The sequence below is a fragment of the Bactrocera neohumeralis genome, unplaced genomic scaffold (genome assembly GCF_024586455.1).
Source record: "Bactrocera neohumeralis isolate Rockhampton unplaced genomic scaffold, APGP_CSIRO_Bneo_wtdbg2-racon-allhic-juicebox.fasta_v2 cluster10, whole genome shotgun sequence".
In the NCBI taxonomy this organism is placed as follows: Eukaryota; Metazoa; Arthropoda; class Insecta; order Diptera; family Tephritidae; genus Bactrocera; species Bactrocera neohumeralis.
The window spans coordinates 3,261,280-3,279,281 of record NW_026089623.1 but is presented as its reverse complement, the minus strand read 5'-3'; the positions used below and the strand labels follow the sequence as shown (position 1 = coordinate 3,279,281).

At 39.4% G+C, this 18,002-nt stretch overlaps 1 protein-coding gene across 1 annotated transcript; it reads right to left on the bottom strand.

Annotated features, from left to right (window-relative positions):
- Positions 1-10,652: 10,652 nt before the first annotated feature.
- LOC126765045 (uncharacterized) lies at positions 10,653-11,371 on the bottom strand. Its single transcript, XM_050482629.1, has 2 exons — positions 11,144-11,371; positions 10,653-11,085 (listed from the first exon to the last, which is right to left on the bottom strand). The coding sequence occupies exons 1-2, from the start codon at positions 11,369-11,371 to the stop codon at positions 10,750-10,752; spliced, it is 564 nt and encodes a 187-aa protein (XP_050338586.1). The 3' UTR covers positions 10,653-10,749.
- Positions 11,372-18,002: the final 6,631 nt, after the last annotated feature.

Below are 18,002 nucleotides of genomic sequence, written 5' to 3'. Positions count from 1 at the left end.
TCATGTCAGTTCATAGCGTTGCGACGATTGATTGAAACGATGTGAAACTGCGGGTAAACTACGTGTAAATCTACGAGTACAGCAAATCATGTGTGGCAAAAAATGTACAGCTTTGAAAATGTGCGCATGTTACAAATTTTCGATGGAAATTCCATCGAGTACGTACATACATACATATATACATACTTTTGTTGTACCAATATTACTATATAAATCCCATATAAAGGCATCTAGAAGGGCTTGTGTCGATAGGTCATCAACCACCTGAACATGTACAGCCTTGGTTGGTTCAAGGGCGTTTCGTTCCGATTCGTAGTGTGAAAGGTTCACAGTAATCGACACCAGATGAAATGAACGGTCTAGCGGCTCTAATCCTCTGCCCGGATAAGGAAGCCAATTGTTGCTTCAGGACCAATAGGGAATCGTTGATCATGTTCTAGTTCGGCCTTGTGAATTCGTTTTCCAACACGTAGGATTCGGTTCTTATCTATAAAGGTACTTAAATGCATTATTCGACTGGAAGATGCATTCGATATTCCACTGCAAAAAGTTCCTCTTGCTCTAAACGGATTATAGTGTATAGTGCATCGTCCAATTTCTGAGCACTGATAGCCGGTTGGCGAAGGTGTCGATGTTTCTTAATCAACGTAGGATAATGGCCAACGTTCCCAACAATCGGGTGATACTACTGAACCGTTCAGTTAACAGAATAGCGTATCCGTTTGGACGACGAGTAAATAACGGATGTGATACGAGTACAATCAATTTGATCGTATTTCGGTTTTCGGCGAGTAAAACATCTGACTCATCCTTGCTGAAGGAACATCATTACTGTCCAAATAAATCATCTCTGCCACCTTACATCCATGCCACCAAAGTGGATGTACTAGTAGCTCGCCAAGTGTGATGCCTCTCCTGGCACAATTAGCTGGGTTATGAGCAGAAGGAATGTGATGCCATTGCTCGGCGGATGTCAACTCCTGTATTCTACGAACCCGATTTGATATGAATAGTTTTAAGTTTTGCTGGATCCTTCCTCAGCCACCACAACAGGATCGCTGAGTCCGACCATAGATAGTAGGGAACGTTAGCTAGTCCCAAAGAATCCCGTGCGTTCTGGAATGTGTCGGCAAGAAGTAACGCTGTGGCAAGTTCCAGGCGTGGTATGGTAGCAGCCTTGAGTGGTGCCACCCTGGTATGTGCCAACAGAAGAGTGAAATGTACAGAACCGTCTGTATACGACGTCTTCGAATAAATCACCGCTGCATATGCATGTAAACAAGCATCGCAAAACCCATGAAACGATGTTTCAACACGTGGAGCCATTTCCATGCATGAATTTGATTAAGCTCTAAAAGCTGTGATCGAAACTGACCACAGTCGACGGCTCATTAGATAAACTCATTATCACCTGACTATCGTTCGAATCATTGTCATAAGCACATTGTTGTAGGGTTCGTATTGCTTTATGTGGACTGCATGCCATACCATATGTGATAGTCGTTATAGTTTTCTCTAAGGACTGGATCCGTAACCAAACGACGCCCTAGTCTATGAAATTGCTGTAATGCCCGTGTGTACGAGTCACCCAGTTCCGTTGCCTTCCGTCGTAAGGGAACTGTATCATATAACTGGTTCGTCTGGCTTTCCACCGATGACTTCACCTTCTATGAGACGCCCCCACACGTCCGCGCCAATAAGAACGTCGATAATTCCAGGCGTACCAAACTGGTTGTCCGCAAATCTATGCCTCTCAAGTATGGCCATTGGTTCATGTCAATCTTCACTGCTGGAGTCGGAGAAGTAATGGAATATAAAGCCAAGGCGTCAATTCGCATTTCAAAATTAGATGTTGTTGTTAATGCTGCCTTTCACTCGATTATTCATGGTCGCAGCTACACTTTCTACCATCAAGTCGCATTTTCGTCAATATAGCTGCAAACAGTTTTCTAGACGATCCGTTATAAAGCTAACCTGTGTTCCGGAATTAAACAGAACTCGTGCCACGCGCTGCACCGATGCTTCTCCAAAGACATATGCAGGTGCTGTTGCTAAAAAAGTGATCGGCTTTGGATTGGTAACGAGAGGCCTTGCTGGTGCGGCTAGTCATGCTGTTGTGGTTGTCGGCACCTCCGCAGGTACCTCATTGCATACGGCTGGCGTAGTGGTAGAAGAAAACTTTGACGACTTGTTGAACTTGTCTCACCATAGGATTGTGTTGTACTTGTGAGGACAATTTCGAGAATTACCAGACGAACGTAAACAGTTGTAACATAATTTCAACCTCTTAAGGGCTTCAAATCGTTGCTCGATACTAAGACCCAATATTGCAGGACACTTGGCAAGTCGATGCGCTAACCCGCAATGAGCGCATAGAGCGGCATCCATAGTAGCCACATGCGCTCTCAGTGATCAGTGGCAAGCCATAACTGAGACCGATGGTTAAGGAGCGAGGCTATGAGCACGTCTTTCCAGAAATTTCAATAGATCTTTTAACTGTGGTATTTCTGTAGTGGAGAACTCCATACACCAGTCACGCTTAGTTACGGCTGGAAGCTTAGCCACCACGATTGGTACAGCCAATTATAGGATGTCCATAACACGTAATGCGACTCATGAACCGTATCCACAACAGCCAATAACGTTTGTGATGACTCATGGGTAGCTGGTTTAAGGTTAAGAAAACGGCATACATGTATTTCCGCTAGCTGCTTTTTGTTCACGTAGCGGTCCTTGAGAGCCTTCCTAACCTCCCAATAGCCACCTGAATATATTCCACCAATTAAAGGAACAGCAGTCGCATTGACTGCCTGCCGAAGTTTTCCCAACTTAAACGCTTCTGTATTGAGGATTAAAAAAAAAGAAAAACGCTGATGCCGTTCCGGAACAATATTCGCACACGCGTACAAGTCGCTACTGAGATCGAAAGCGAAGTGAGGTGTGATCTCCTTGTCGGTTCCCTTTTTCCTCCCTTTGGTGATGGTGTGATGTGGTTGGTATGTGGGTGTCGATGTGTGGTGCTCGCCTGAGTAGTGTGGAATGTGGGTTGTAAGCGCTGATGGTGAGTATGGTGAAGGTGCGTGTCAGTGTTGTGAGACTGAGTTGATGTGGTGTGATAGTGTGGTCTATGTGTAGATGTCGGGATAGGATGCTCATTTATACAACCTGGCCCCTCTAGGCGAGTATTTAGCCTAGTAGCCTCTGTAGTTGTTGAAGAGTTGCTACAACGTTACTGAGGTCTGTCGTACGGCGGTCCGCGAGGGGCATGATGACGCTCGACGTCGGGTCCGGCAGTGCGGTGTAGCAGCGTGTGATGGTGACGCATACAAACCTGGCACTGATACCCGGAGGTGCATTCGCGCGTTAGATGGGTAGGCGCCAGACAATTCAAGCAATGGCCGTGGGCCTGGGCGACCTGCGTTACTGAAGTGTCATTCCCTTGAAGATGCAGATGCGTACGCGGAGCTATTGGAACTGCTCGGGGGGCTGCGGTAGCGATGGTTGTTCGCGGCGCTGCTACTGGGGCAGCTTTAGAGCGCGGAACCGTGACGGTCGAACGCACAGTGGGCGTAGGTACAATTGGCATCTCATCATCCATATTGATCTGTTAAGAAATAGTTCTTTTAATTATCATATATATATGTGTATATAATCATATGACCGTTGGGTCCACGTAATGTGGAACGAGTCGTCATGTGGATCGACCTTGTTTTGTTTTTGTCATTTGTTGGTGTTTATTACTAGTTGATGCTTTTTTTGACGTGAGAGTAGTAAAGTCTGAGGGATCTTGCAAGAGTGCAGCGAGAGGCCGTGAGTTAAGAACGGCTTCAATTCTAGTTAACAGAGTCGTGAGTTCTTCATAATTAAATTTGTGGTTGCCAGCTATCTTTTTAAAATGAGATTTGAAGCTTTTTACCGCTGATTCCCATAAGCCGCCCATATGAGGAGCGCTTGGGGGGATAAACTGCCAATTGATACCTTGAGGAGCGTATTTTTGGACAATGTCAGGTGAGACTTGTTTTGGGAAGTTCACAAACTGTCTTTCAGTAGCTCTTTAAGCTCCGATAAATGTTTTACCATTATCGCTCATGATTTTTGATGGAAAGCCTCGTCGTCCGACAAAACGAGCCGCAAGAAGAACCTCCCTCGTCAGATTCGTGCATAGCTCAAGATGCCACATAGCCTTTCATGAGGGTAGGAGACCTTATAATGGACGCGTTTATCATATAAGGCCCAGCAAAATCTACACCTGTAGTGGTGAAAGGCGGAGCAAAATTGCAGCGTTCAGGTGGAAGTGCTGCCCTAATCTGCGATCGCATTTTGTGCTTAAGCATAGTGCAAATTTTGCATATTAAAATGCACTTATTTATTTGGGTCTTCAGTCGGGGTATGTACAACTCTTGGCGGACCATATGTTGTATGAGACAATGTTCGGCATGGAGCATTAGTATGTGGATATATCTAATAAATAAAGTGGCAAACGGACACCTCTCTAGTGTGATTATAGGGTGCGTTCATTATACATTAGGCTTGAATTAGCAAGCCGACCATTCGCACATGTGTCTTCGTGTCTAGAAATGGGTTTAGAACTAAGAGTGAGCTATTTTTATCAATAGGCTTCGATTCCCTTAGTAATGCTATATCGCGGCTGAAGTAGCACGTTTGGGTTGATGCGATAGGAGCGACCTTTACTTTTTGTAAGTCTTGGTGCGTCAATGCATCGCAATGGATATAAGTTACTCCTTTAGCTTTAAGTTAAATATAAGTTACTCCTTTAACTTTAAGTTTAAGCCTCTAAAAACTTGAGCATATAGGCGGAGGACCATAAATATAATTTGTATTTCGCCATGTTTAAGTGGGTCTGCACCATTGAAGTTAGTTTTGCTAGTAGCAGAGCGCCACAGAGTTCAAGTCGTGGGAGACTTAGCGTTTTTAAAGGCGCAACTTTTGCTTTTGCCGCTAGTAGGTGGCTTGTAGTTGCGACATCGTTTTGTATACGCACATAGTATATAGTGGCACAATATGCCTTTTCAGAGACGTCGCAAAAGCCGTGTAGTTCCACTTTGTATTCGGAGGAATAGTTTACCCACCGTGTAGCCATAATTCTTGTATCAGAATTTTCGCTTGTATCATAATTGGCGAAAGCCATCCTGCGGGGTCAAAAAGTTTTGAGACCGCGGACAAAATTTGTCTTTTTGTTATGGCGCTTAATGCGGATATTGACTCTGTAGTATATAGTAGTATATATCGGCGTATGCCGATGATATTGATATCATCGGCCTCAACACCCGCGCCAGTTCTGCTTTCTCCAGACTGGACAAGGAAGCAAAAGAAATATCTCCTGTCATCAAACCAGCGTAAACACCACCAAGAATGTCAGCCTAGAAATCCAACGCAGGATAACTCTTGCCAACAGGTGCTACTTCGGACTGAGTAGGCAATTGAGAAGCAAAGTCCTCTCTCGACAAACAAAAACCAAACTCTATAAGTCACTCATGATTCCCGTCCTGCTATATGGGGCAGAGGCTTGGACGATGTCAACAACGGATGAGTCGACGTTGCGAGTTTTCGAGAGAAAAGTTCTGCGAAAGATTTATGGTCCTTTGCACGTTAGCCACGGCGAATACCGCATTCGATGGAACGATGAGCTGTACGAGATATACGACGACATCGACATAGTTCAGCGAATTAAAAAACAGCGGCTACGCTGGCTAGGTCATGTTGTCCGGATGGACGAAAACACTCCAGCTCTGATAGAATTCGACGCAGTACCCGCCGGAGGAAGCTGAGGAAGAAGAAGACCTCCACTCCGTTGGAAGGACCAGGTGGAGAAGGACCTGGCTTCGCTTGGAATATCCAATTGGCGCCACGTAGCGAAAAGAAGATTTGACTGGCGCGCTGTTGTTAACTCGGCTATAATCGCGTAAGCGGTGTCTACGCCAATTAAGAAGAAGAAGAATAAGTATAATATATAAGGAAATTAGTATCCAACAAATGGTCTTTCGGAATATTTTTTAAAATATTTGGGTGATTAGCTGTTATCTTTTTCAATGGAAACCCTAGTATGATTGTGGAAGACTGTGGCTTCCAGACAGGATATCGTCTACATACGTTTGCGTTTTTAAGACTTGTGTTGCCAGAGGAAATTCTGACTTTGTGTCTTCTGCTAGTTCGTGTAGTGTACGAATGGCTAGATATGGGGCACAGTTGACGCCAAAGGTAACTGTTTTCAATTTAAAGTCGCGTAGTGGACTATTGGCAGATTTTCGGAAAATAATCCGCTGAAAATCTTGATCATCATTATGTACGAGTATTTGTCGATACATCTTTTCGACATCCCCATTGAATACGTATTTGTATATACGCCACTTAAATATGGCGGGACCCCATAGAATATCGTTTAGGGAATTCCCCGAGCTAGTGGATCTTGAGACATTGAAGACAACTCTAACCTTTGTTGTTTTTTTGTCAGGCTTTACTACTGCATGATGTGGCAAGTATAAATGAGTAATATTTGCCTTTTATGATTTTTTCGCATGGGCTTACTTCCTCCATGTGGTCTAAATGGAGGTATTCTTCTAAGACACCATCATAATCTTGTTTTGAGCTCACCTTTTCTAAGTACGTTTTTTCCATAGTTAGAAACTGCTATATTGCAGAGATGCGAGAGTGACCTAAGGCGAGTGTGTCTGGAAATTATTGTTTTAGTGGTGGTCGTGCGACTTACCGGCCATTATATGACCGAGTATTTGTGGCTTTGTAAAAGTCTTCACAATACTGAACTTCTGGTATTGTAATTGAAATGGGGGGAGTTCCCCCCATCAACTTGAGTTGCCATTGTTGTGACTGGTTCCGCAACTAGACCATTCGAAAATGGCATTTTGCGCCAGAAGTGTTTTTGAAAATTTTTCAACACCTTCTAGTATAATTTGCGATATAAGATCGCTGCCTACTAGAAGGTCTATTTGAGTAGGGGTTTTGCAGTTGGGATCTGCTAACTTTAGGTGTGTAACCTTTTGCCAATGTTTGCTATCTATATGATAGCTTGGAAGCATGTTGGTAAGTTGCGGTAAAACTATGGCTTCTGCTTGAACGCGCTTATCCGCTTGAGGGGAAATTAGGGTAATGGGGCAAATTTTATTTGAGTTTTATACTACTCGTCCGCCCATTCCCGTAATTTCATAATTGGCTTATTTTGTTGGCAGTTTTAGCCTATTTTGTGCCTAGACGCTATGAATTATCGTTGTGATCCTTGGTCTATTAGGGCTCTTAGTTTGAACAGTTCTCCTCGATATTCGATGGAGACAACTGCTGTGGGTAGTAGTTCTCTACTATGATTTTCGCTGTGTTTGTGATTGGGAATGAGGTTATTGATCCAAAAAATCACATCAAATTATGAGCAATTATAATATGTTACACGATTTTTGTTGTTATTCATATAATTCGAACTTTCTCTACATTTGTACAAGCAGTATCGTTGAAGCTCAGTGATTAATTGAAGATTACATGGGATCTCACATTCCATTTTCTTTGGTTTTTGAAAGAATTCTTTTAGTATTTCATCAACTGACAGATCAAAATCCCTATGAATATTCATTGATGCTAGACCATTAAGCCTATCTTGACCTGTCGTATTTCGTAAATAGGTTTTAATTCTCTTTAAACTTGAAACTTCTTTCCGGTGATGCTATTGAAACAGGCAATAACGCCAATATGCGTAAAATCTTGAAAACATTCTCAAAAGACGTTTTGTTCACTGCTTCTAAAGCTTCGAGAGCATTCCGAAAATGAAAGAAGAAAGAAAGTTTTGTTCTGAACAGTTGATCACCCTTTCATAAAAAGAAAATATTTCTCAAGATTTTTTAGCGTCAAATTCGTACTTTGGGAAAAATACACAAAAATTTTCTAACACTGATCTGTGGTCAAGAAAGCCGCTTTTCAGATGAGCAATGTAAGTATCAAGAAAGGGAATATAAAAAGCAATGCGATAGTATGTAGCGATTCATTTGGCGACTACTGTAGCGTGGTACCTTTATTTCTGTACCTAGTTCGGTGCATACTTCTTCAACGTTATTAAAAATCAAAAAAAAAGTTTTTTGCGGCATTTTGTCGCATTTCTTCGAACTCTTTTAAAGCGTCGTCCGCTAATCTAATGGCTTCTGCGAGATCTTCATCAGGCGATTGTAATTGCCGGCTGAGAGGTAGAACGACTGCATGTACGGATTGCATTATGAAGCAGGAAATTTGGAATTCTGCAGCAGAAATAGCAGCAAAGAGCTGAGAGGCCGTAGTTGAAGTCTCCGGATCCTTCTAAGTTACGATTCTTTCTAATGATTTAATCACGAACGGATGCAATTCGATGTATGTCGATACGGCTTCATGGCTTTCAGCCCATCTTGTTGGGCATACAGATTTCAGTTTTTGTTTTTGACATTCATTTCCAGACTTCTCAATTTCGCTTTTCAACACTTCCAATCGTTTTGGCCAACGGAAAAAGTTGTGTAACAATCCAATTGTTCCTAGTGCATTTCTGATACCAAGAACTTCGCAGGCTGAGTTGATTGCCAGATTAAAGCTTTATGCCATGCAATGTACATAGATCGCTAATGGGAAACTCAATTTTACGAATGCTTGGGCACCATGAAATTCCCCACTCATTGCTGGAGCGACAAAGAGATTCACAGATCGATGCACAGAGTGCGCTGACAACGAAGCGCGCTGATTAAATTTGAATTTGAAATATTAAGGGAGAGCTATTGTGGTATTTAAACATATCTTGCTTCGTTCTACTGCTTATCAGTGGTTGGCAGCGTTATTTGATTTTTTTGTCAACAAAAGGATTTGCACATGTTTTTGTGTGCTGAAAATGATTCACAAGCGTAAAACTAGAAAAAGGCAAATTTGATCGTAGGCTTAACGTATAGTATGTATTTGTAAGTAACGTTTCATCTTTCATAATCTTCCATATTTCAGTCAAGTTGGTAAAAATATTAGATAAAATGAAATAAATGAATACTCTCGACTGTTTGTTGTCCTCATTATCACGTGCATAATTATTTGTCAAGTTGCATAATTAACTCATTCTTTTCAACAGTATAATATGATTTTTCGCAATTCAACTATCCTTATACCCATTTTTGTGCACAAGACAAAACGTGTCCTATAATAACTGAATTTTCGCGAGGGAACTGCTTTATTAAAAATACGTTGAGTAATAAAACTTTTCGGGCCCCGTAGGGGAATATTTCGCCTAGTATTATACGTATGTACATATGTTGGCGCACTACTAGTGGAGTAGCATCGCGGCCGTCGGATATTTGGTGATGGAGTTCTAATTGATATATGTATATTTACACCTTTGTGTAGAAAACGGCCTTTTGTTTGTTATGAATTTTAATATACGTGTAGGTGTTTGAGATAATCACCTTTATTTTGCTTATTTATTTAATTTCACTGACGACTTATTATATTTGCGATTTTTTTTATCAGTTTATTGTGCGGTTTATTTATTATTTGATTTTCTGTATTATTGCCGATTGGTGCAGTTTCATTTTATTTTATTTTTTTTATCGGCTTATTATGGACTGCAACTCCATGCCTGGCTCAGGTATGGCCAGAATGGGTGCGCCTTTGAAAACATACCCTGTGATTATTAATTCATAATTAATTTGAAGCTTTTTACAGCTGATTCCCACAATCACCAATATGAGGAGCGCTTATGTAGATGCGATAAGAGCGACCTTTGCTTTTTTGTAAGTCCAGGTGCGTCACAGTATCGCATAGGGAACATAGTGATCCCTTAACGTTAATTTTGAGTTGTCCCATGTTGTATTATAGGTGTCGATTTTTCGACTTTTTGGAAAATTTGTAATTTGACAAGTAGTAGTACGCCACCGCTTAAGTAATCGTTCAGGATTGTGTTTTTTTTTTCATTACGAAAGCCATCCTGCGGGGCCGAAAAGTTGTATGTGCTTTTAATATATGGACTGTCATAGGTAACTCTGACTTTGTTTTTTATACCGATTTGTGGACTGTTGGAAAATTGTGGCTTTAATGGTAGTCGTACGACGTACCGGCCATTATTTGATCGAGTAGTTGTGGCTTTCGAGTAGCCCTTACAATACTGGGGGCTTACTCTGTATAGCGATGCGAAAGACAATGCGATTCGAAAGCCCAATGCGATGCGATAGGCAATTGATACTCTGTATTGCTTACGCATCACTAACAATGTTGTTCACCTTTGCTTTTTTTTTCTTTTTATGTAATAGTTGGCATTATTTCCAAAAATGTCAAAGTATAAACGAGCAAAATATAGAAAATAATAAAAACAAAACAAATAAACAAATATGATAAATGCTCGTAACTCAACTTAATTAAAACGAACTATTTGCAAATTAATAAATCCAGTCTTCTATTTCATTGTAATAACGAAAATTAAATTTAAATAATTACAGATTAAATTTGTAGTTTTTAATTCTGTTTCTCGCAGTTATATAGTTATTTAACTTACATTTTCCAGTTTCTCAAGTTTTGTTCATCAATTTTTTGTTTATATAGAAATTTTTCCTTTTCAAAGGTTAGTCTCCGTTTTTCTAATTTATTTCTTTTTTTCAATGTTTTAGAAATATTTTTTATATCAAAATTTATATCGTTTAACACTTTAATCGAGTTATTGTGGAATATAATTTGGTTTTCGACTTGTTGTTCAAGCAGAGTCTGCTGCTTTTTGCGCAGTGGGTACGTCACATTTTAACAATGTGGTAGTTCATTTTCTTGTGTATTAAGAGGAGTCTGCTGTTTTTTGTGAGGTGTGCATGCCACTTTGGAACATTGTGGTAGTTCCCTGTTTTGTGTATTTGGTTCGGTAGGGTCTGCATTTACCTCCGACATGCTGCTTGTAGCTGCACCGAATGACAAGGTACCACTCATTCCATTTATTGATTCCTCTATTGACAAGAACTCACTCACTTGTTGCTCTAACTGTGATAAGGGTATGAAAAGTGAGGGACCACCTCCAGTTCCCGAAATATTATTTTTGTTTCGTCGCATTTTTGCCTTTAAGTGAATCTTATAGTCTGCCCAAACCTTTAATTGATTACATTTAATCACATTTATAATTTATCTGTGCAATTATTGGAATTACCTTTTTCCACCCCGCAATGTCGCGCAATGGTGGCCCAGCTGCGTTTAAATGGGAAACTAAATTTTTCCATAAATTATTGGAGGTATTTTTGGCGTCTGGTGTTTTTAGTGATCCTTTCGATAAATCGGGATGCGCCTTCATGAAATCCACGAGAATTTCAAATTGCTTTGGTTGAGTTTGTTGTTTTATTTTCGGTGCTTCCCTGTAAATTTGTGCAGAATAGTTCATATTCACGGCGTTATATATTTTAGTAGCAATTAAAACAACTAATTTATATTTGAAACTTACATTTCCAAGCAATGCGACTTCTTTATACTTGTAGTACAAAAATTACGAATATAACGCATGTTTGACAATTGCTTTAGCAAAGCAGAGTACCGCTAATGCGAAAGGGAAAAACTGAATGCGAAAGGGAAAAACTAAATTCGAAAATTTCAAAATTTACTGCGATTGTCGAATTACAGAGTACCAAAATTGAAGATGCGAACATTTTCATAATAGTATCGCATTACAGAGTAACCCCCCTGATCTTTTAGAGTTTTATTTAATATTCGGGGAAGTTTCCCTATCTCATGAAATTTCCTTAATTTTGAATTAATTTTCTGCTGGACTGATTTGAATCATGTGTGGCAAAAAATGTATCAGCTTTGAAAACGTGCGCATGTTACAAATTTTCGAAGCGTAAACAATGGAAATTCCATCGAGAACGTATATACATATATATATATATATATCGGGTGATTTTTTAAGAGCTTGATAACTTTTTTTTAAAAAAAAACGCATAAAATTTGCAAAATCTCATCGGTTCTTTATTTGAAACGTTAGATTGGTTCATGACATTTACTTTTTGAAGATAATTTCATTTAAATGTTGACCGCGGCTGCGTCTTAGGTGGTCCATTCGGAAAGTCCAATTTTGGGCAACTTTTTCGAGCATTTCGGCCGGAATAGCCCGAATTTCTTCGGAAATGTTGTCTTCCAAAGCTGGAATAGTTGCTGGCTTATTTCTGTAGACTTTAGACTTGACGTAGCCCCACAAAAAATAGTCTAAAGGCTTTAAATCGCATGATCTTGGTGGCCAACTTACGGGTCCATTTCTTGAGATGAATTGTTCTCCGAAGTTTTCCCTCAAAATGGCCATAGAATCGCGAGCTGTGTGGCATGTAGCGCCATCTTGTTGAAACCACATGTCAACCAAGTTCAGTTCTTCCATTTTTGGCAACAAAAAGTTTGTTAGCATCGAACGATAGCGATCGCCATTCACCGTAACGTTGCGTCCAACAGCATCTTTGAAAAAATACGGTCCAATGATTCCACCAGCGTACAAACCACACCAAACAGTGCATTTTTCGGGATGCATGGGCAGTTGGCCACCAAGATCATGCGATTTAACGCCTTTAGACTATTTTTTTGTGGGGCTACGTCAAGTCTAAAGTCTACAGAAATAAGCCAGCAACTATTCCAGCTTTGGAAGACAACATTTCCGAAGAAATTCGGGCTATTCCGGCCGAAATGCTCGAAAAAGTTGCCCAAAATTGGACTTTCCGAATGGACCACCTAAGACGCAGCCGCGGTCAACATTTAAATGAAATTATCTTCAAAAAGTAAATGTCATGAACCAATCTAACGTTTCAAATAAAGAACCGATGAGATTTTGCAAATTTTATGCGTTTTTTTTTTAAAAAAGTTATCAAGCTCTTAAAAAATCACCCGATATATATTTTGTATGTATGTACTCGATGGAATTTCCATTATACATATAACATATGTACACATATACAAGTTAATGCAACCCAAACCCACTAAAATAAACCCCTATCCCATTCATTTCTAGTAGACACATATGTGATGTAAGTCGACACCACATTCATCCATAGGATCAAGCTAAACGCCTATCATAACAAATAGAATTAGCGTAAACAGAGAATATTAAAATCAACAATAGCCAATTTGCAAAGTCATCATAAAATCTATTGGAATACAATTACAAGAAGAACTTGATCACGCAACAAGAAATGCCACAGCCATCCTTTTTGCATGATCAGCATTATAATACTATAAGAACTAAAATTAAGAGATAAATAGGGCAGTTATGAGTTATAAGTCATAAGCGAGAGTTATAAGTTATAAGCGATAGTTATAAGTTACTTTAAAAAAAACCAATAAAGAAAATAAAAAATTAATTGGCGCCCGAGCCCGCACAAAAATATCCTTCATCAAGTGTGGTTCGACTCCAGTAAAAGGACACGGATGTCCATATAGGAAGTGTTTTTTTTTTTGCGGGTGAGGGGGTGGAAAATGCCTTCCGCATCATCGGTGCTATCGTCACAGCAGCGGTATGTGCCACTTGCAGGTCACTAAAAACCCCCCCTCTAAGGAACCGTCGCCCACCCTGGGACCGCGTTTGCATTACTTCAGGGTGGCGTTCCATTTTTCTCATTGAGAGATTTACATCTGCGCACCTGCGTCCAGGTCCCGCTTATTGCTGCGAAACTCTTGATGATCTCCCAGTTTGCTTCACTCTCCAACATGACGCTGACTAAATTGTGCGCGTTTATTGGGCCAACCAGGTTTTCTACGGCGGTGCGTTCTTGTTGCGAGCGCACACATTCAAAGAATGTGTGTTCAGCGTCGTCTTCTGTCGCGTCGTTATATAGGCATGACGGCTCTTCGACTTTTCCCATTCTGTGGAGGTACTTTTTGAAGTATCCGTGACCGGATAGTAACTGAGTTGTGTAAAAATCGACTTCTCCGAATTTACGGCTTGTCCATAAGTCTAGATTTTTTATTAGCCTGGCCGTCCATCTGCCGCGACTTTCATTCTCCCATCTTTGTTGCCATGTTGTTATTGTGTCTTTCCTTATTTGTTGAATTGCGCTCTTGTTGTTATTGGATGATTTCTTTAGCTCCCACAGCTTTTTCCTTTCATATGCTAGTAGGTCAATTGGGGCATTACCGCTTATAACTAATATTGCATCGCCTGATACTGTCCGGTACGCTGATGCAACTCTGAGGGCTGCGGTGCGGTGCACTCTGGCCATTACCTTACGCCGATTTTCCTTTTTAAGAGCGTCTGCCCAGATCTCGGCTCCGTATAGTAAGACGCTTATTGTCGTCGACATTAGGAGCTTTCTCTTTTCTTGGCTGGGGCCCCCTATGTTGGCCATTAATCGACTCAGTTGAGAGGTGATCTTCGCTGCCTTTCCTGCGGCGTGCTGGATTTGAACCCAGAAGGTTAGTCTGGGGTCCAGTCTTACGCCTAGGTAGTTTACTGCTCTCTGCGTCCTAAGAATATCCGTAGTTGTGTGCATGCTTATCTCGAGAGGTATGTGCTTGTTTGTTAGCAGCAGTAGCTCTGTTTTCTCCGTAGCGAGCTGGAGGTTGTGTGTGTCAAGCCATGTTTGCGTCCGTATCATGACCTGATTCAGCTTTCTTCGCGCGTCTTCTGTGTCCCTTGCTGTGATTACTGCCGCAATGTCGTCCGCGTAGCCAATAAAATATGATTCGTCTGGCATTTCTAGTTTTAATATAGCGTCGTAGCTGATGTTCCATAAGTCTGGGCCTAGAATGGATCCTTGTGCTGCTCCTGACGTAACGTGACCCTTCTTTGGTTTCATACAGCAGTTTTCTGTTGCTAAGGTAGCTCAGCATCACAGCCCTGAGGTAGTCGGGTATCTTGAAGCTTTTTTCGAGAGCGTCAATCATGTCCACCCATCCAGCACTGTTGAAAGCGTTTCGGACATCTAGAGTCGCCAGTAACACTATTCTTTTATATTTATGCCATCTACGCTGCGCTGCTTCTACGCTTTCGACGACGCATTTTATGGCTCCTATTGTTGATCTACCGGGTCTGAAACCATATTGTCTAGGGGACAATCCTCCAGCTTCGTTAATGGCCGCTTCGAGTCTGGGTTTTATGAGGCTTTCGTATAGCTTTCCCGCTGTATCAAGCATGCATAGAGGACGGTAAGCTGATGGCTCCATATAGGAAGTGTGGGTCCATATGATAAGCTCCATATAGGAAGTGTGGGTCCATAAATAAAAAAATAATATAAACCTCCAAGTTTCCTTAAGGTTACCCGAATCAACAACAGTAACGGAAACAAACTTATAAATCGAATATCCCATAAAAGGGAGAAACAAGTGTAAAAAAAAATTAATCAAGTATCCCAGAAAAGGAAAGGGAGAAAAGAAAAATAAAACAAATTAAAACTTTTATAAACTAAAATAAACTTAAAAAAAATATATATATTAAATTTTTTTTTTAATAAAATTTTGAAAATAAATAATAATAAAAAACATTGCCTATAAAAAACAACAAAAAAATATAATACAATTTGTAGTGCATTGAAATTATAATTTAATTATATAAAATAAATGTTAAAATATAAATTCAAAACATTAATGTAAAGCAACGAATAAACAGCAATCAAATTTTGCCGCAAACCAAAACGAGACTATCCGCCGTCAAATCGTTTATGTTCGAAAAGGCGATATCAATCATATCCACTTATTTTAATTAATTAAATATATGAGGATCTAACGGAATTTAAAGTGATGTTATAGTAGATGAAACTCCAGAAGCATTTATAATCATCAATAAATACAACAGGAACAACTACAGCGGAGCGGCAGCAGTGGCAGCAACGACGGCAGAAGCAACTACAGCAGAACAGCGGTAATAGCAACAGCAACCACAGAAAAAAACATACTCGTAAGCTTATTTTTAAGAACAGTATAAGTAAAATATATATATAACATAATATAATACAGTATATAATATAATATATAAGACTTTAATAAGTATACACATACTTAATTGTTAGAATACGACAGACGATTGACACAAATCCTTTGAGAAAAATTTGAGTGAATGTATCATAGTGATATTAGTGAAACTGGATAAAATTATAGAAAAATTTAGCAAAATGAGTGTAGCAAGCAATACCACAGGAATGCTAACAGCAGAAATTATTTCAGAATTAATAAAAAGGAATACAATTTCGTTACAGAATGAGATAGAACTTTTGAAAAATCAAATAACTCAATTAACGACGAGAGATAATATAACAGAATACATAGTACAGGCTATTGACGCAAATGTTAGATGCGACGAATCATTAGAGGTAATAAAATCCTTACCGGAGTTTGCAGGAAGACCTGAAGCATACGTTAGTTGGCGAGAAGCCGCCCATAACTCAATGTCTTTGTATAACCGTGGTAGCAAAAGATACTTTGCCGAACTAACGATATTAAGAAACCAAATAATACAATACGCAAATGACGTTCTTACAAATCACGGAACGGTCCTCAATTTTGACGCGATCATAAGTCGCTTGGATTTCGCCTATGCCGATAAGCAACCAATCCATATCCCTGAACAAGAGATAAGCATTCTTCGACAAGGAAACTTGTCCATTATTGATTATTATAACGAAGTCTATAAAAAATTGACTTTGATAATTAATAAGACGATAATGTCACATGGTTTAAATAAGGGACTAGTAGATCAACTTAATGACCAACACAGGAAAAATGCCTTGAGAATATTCATTTCAGGACTTAACGGCTCCCTATCAAACATTTTGTTCTCTTTAGCCCCATCTGATTTACCAAATGCTTTAGCGAAAGCTCTAGAATTAAATTCAAACAATATGAGAGCAAATTTTGCTTTCCAATTCAGTAGGAGTCAGGCTCAGCCGAACCCAGTAAAATTGCAAGTTCATAATCCTCGAACATCTCCTCTAAACTTCACAAATAACCAGTTCCAGAACAATTTAGTATTCCCTCAAGTAAACAAAAATAACCAACAACACGTACAAAGATTTAATCAAGGACACCAAAGAAACCAACCTGAACCAATGGACGTGGATTCCAGTATCCACAAACAACGTGTTGCGTTTACAAACATACGCCAAACAGAATTTTGAAGAACATAAAAGAACACCACAACCTCCATCTAAAATTCAACGCATAAATAATATTCAAGAACAAGCTTTTTTAGGCTAATGACAGAACTCCCATACATTTATAGGTACTGCGGAGTAACAGGAAGAAAACTAAAAGTCATAATTGACACAGGAGCCACTTGTTGCTATTGCAAACCAAACACTTTTTTATATAGAGATAAATTAGATATAATTAAAAGAGTAAAAACAATTAACGGATTCACCACTATTGAAGATTATAGTGATGTAAATATCTTCAATACGATACAGAGATTTTACGTAATAGAAAATTTAGAAGCAGATATGCTAATAGGGCTTAATATTTTGAAAAAAGCAGGAGTTGTAACAGATTTAAAGAATGAAATATTAAAATATAAAAACAAAACGGAAAAAATTTATATTGAAAATAATAATGGAAATTTTAATACTACCTTGGGAAGCTCAAATGCTCCTATGGCGCCCGCTGATGAATTATGCCAGCAATTATGTAATTTAAGTACTACTCTGGGACAAAAAGATCCTTGAAAGCCAGCGAAGAATAATACCGCTTATAATAATTTAAAAAATGGAAGTCTTGAATATTTGAAAACAGAAACAAAGAATGAAATCGAAAAAATTCATTCAAATATACATAAATACAAATTTACCCTTTAGAACGGACGTTAAAGCTGAAATACGCACAATTGTTGAAACTCCCATATGGAGTAAACAGTACCCATACCCCTTGTCCGTTAATACTTTTGTGAACAATGAAATAAAGAATCTATTAGATAATGGTATAATACGTCCAAGTAAAAGCCCCTATAATTCACCAATATGTTTTGTACCAAAGAAAGGAGTAAACGAAAATGGTACACCAAAACTTAGGCTAGTTATAGATTATAAGAAAATTAATGAAAATACAGTTCCCGA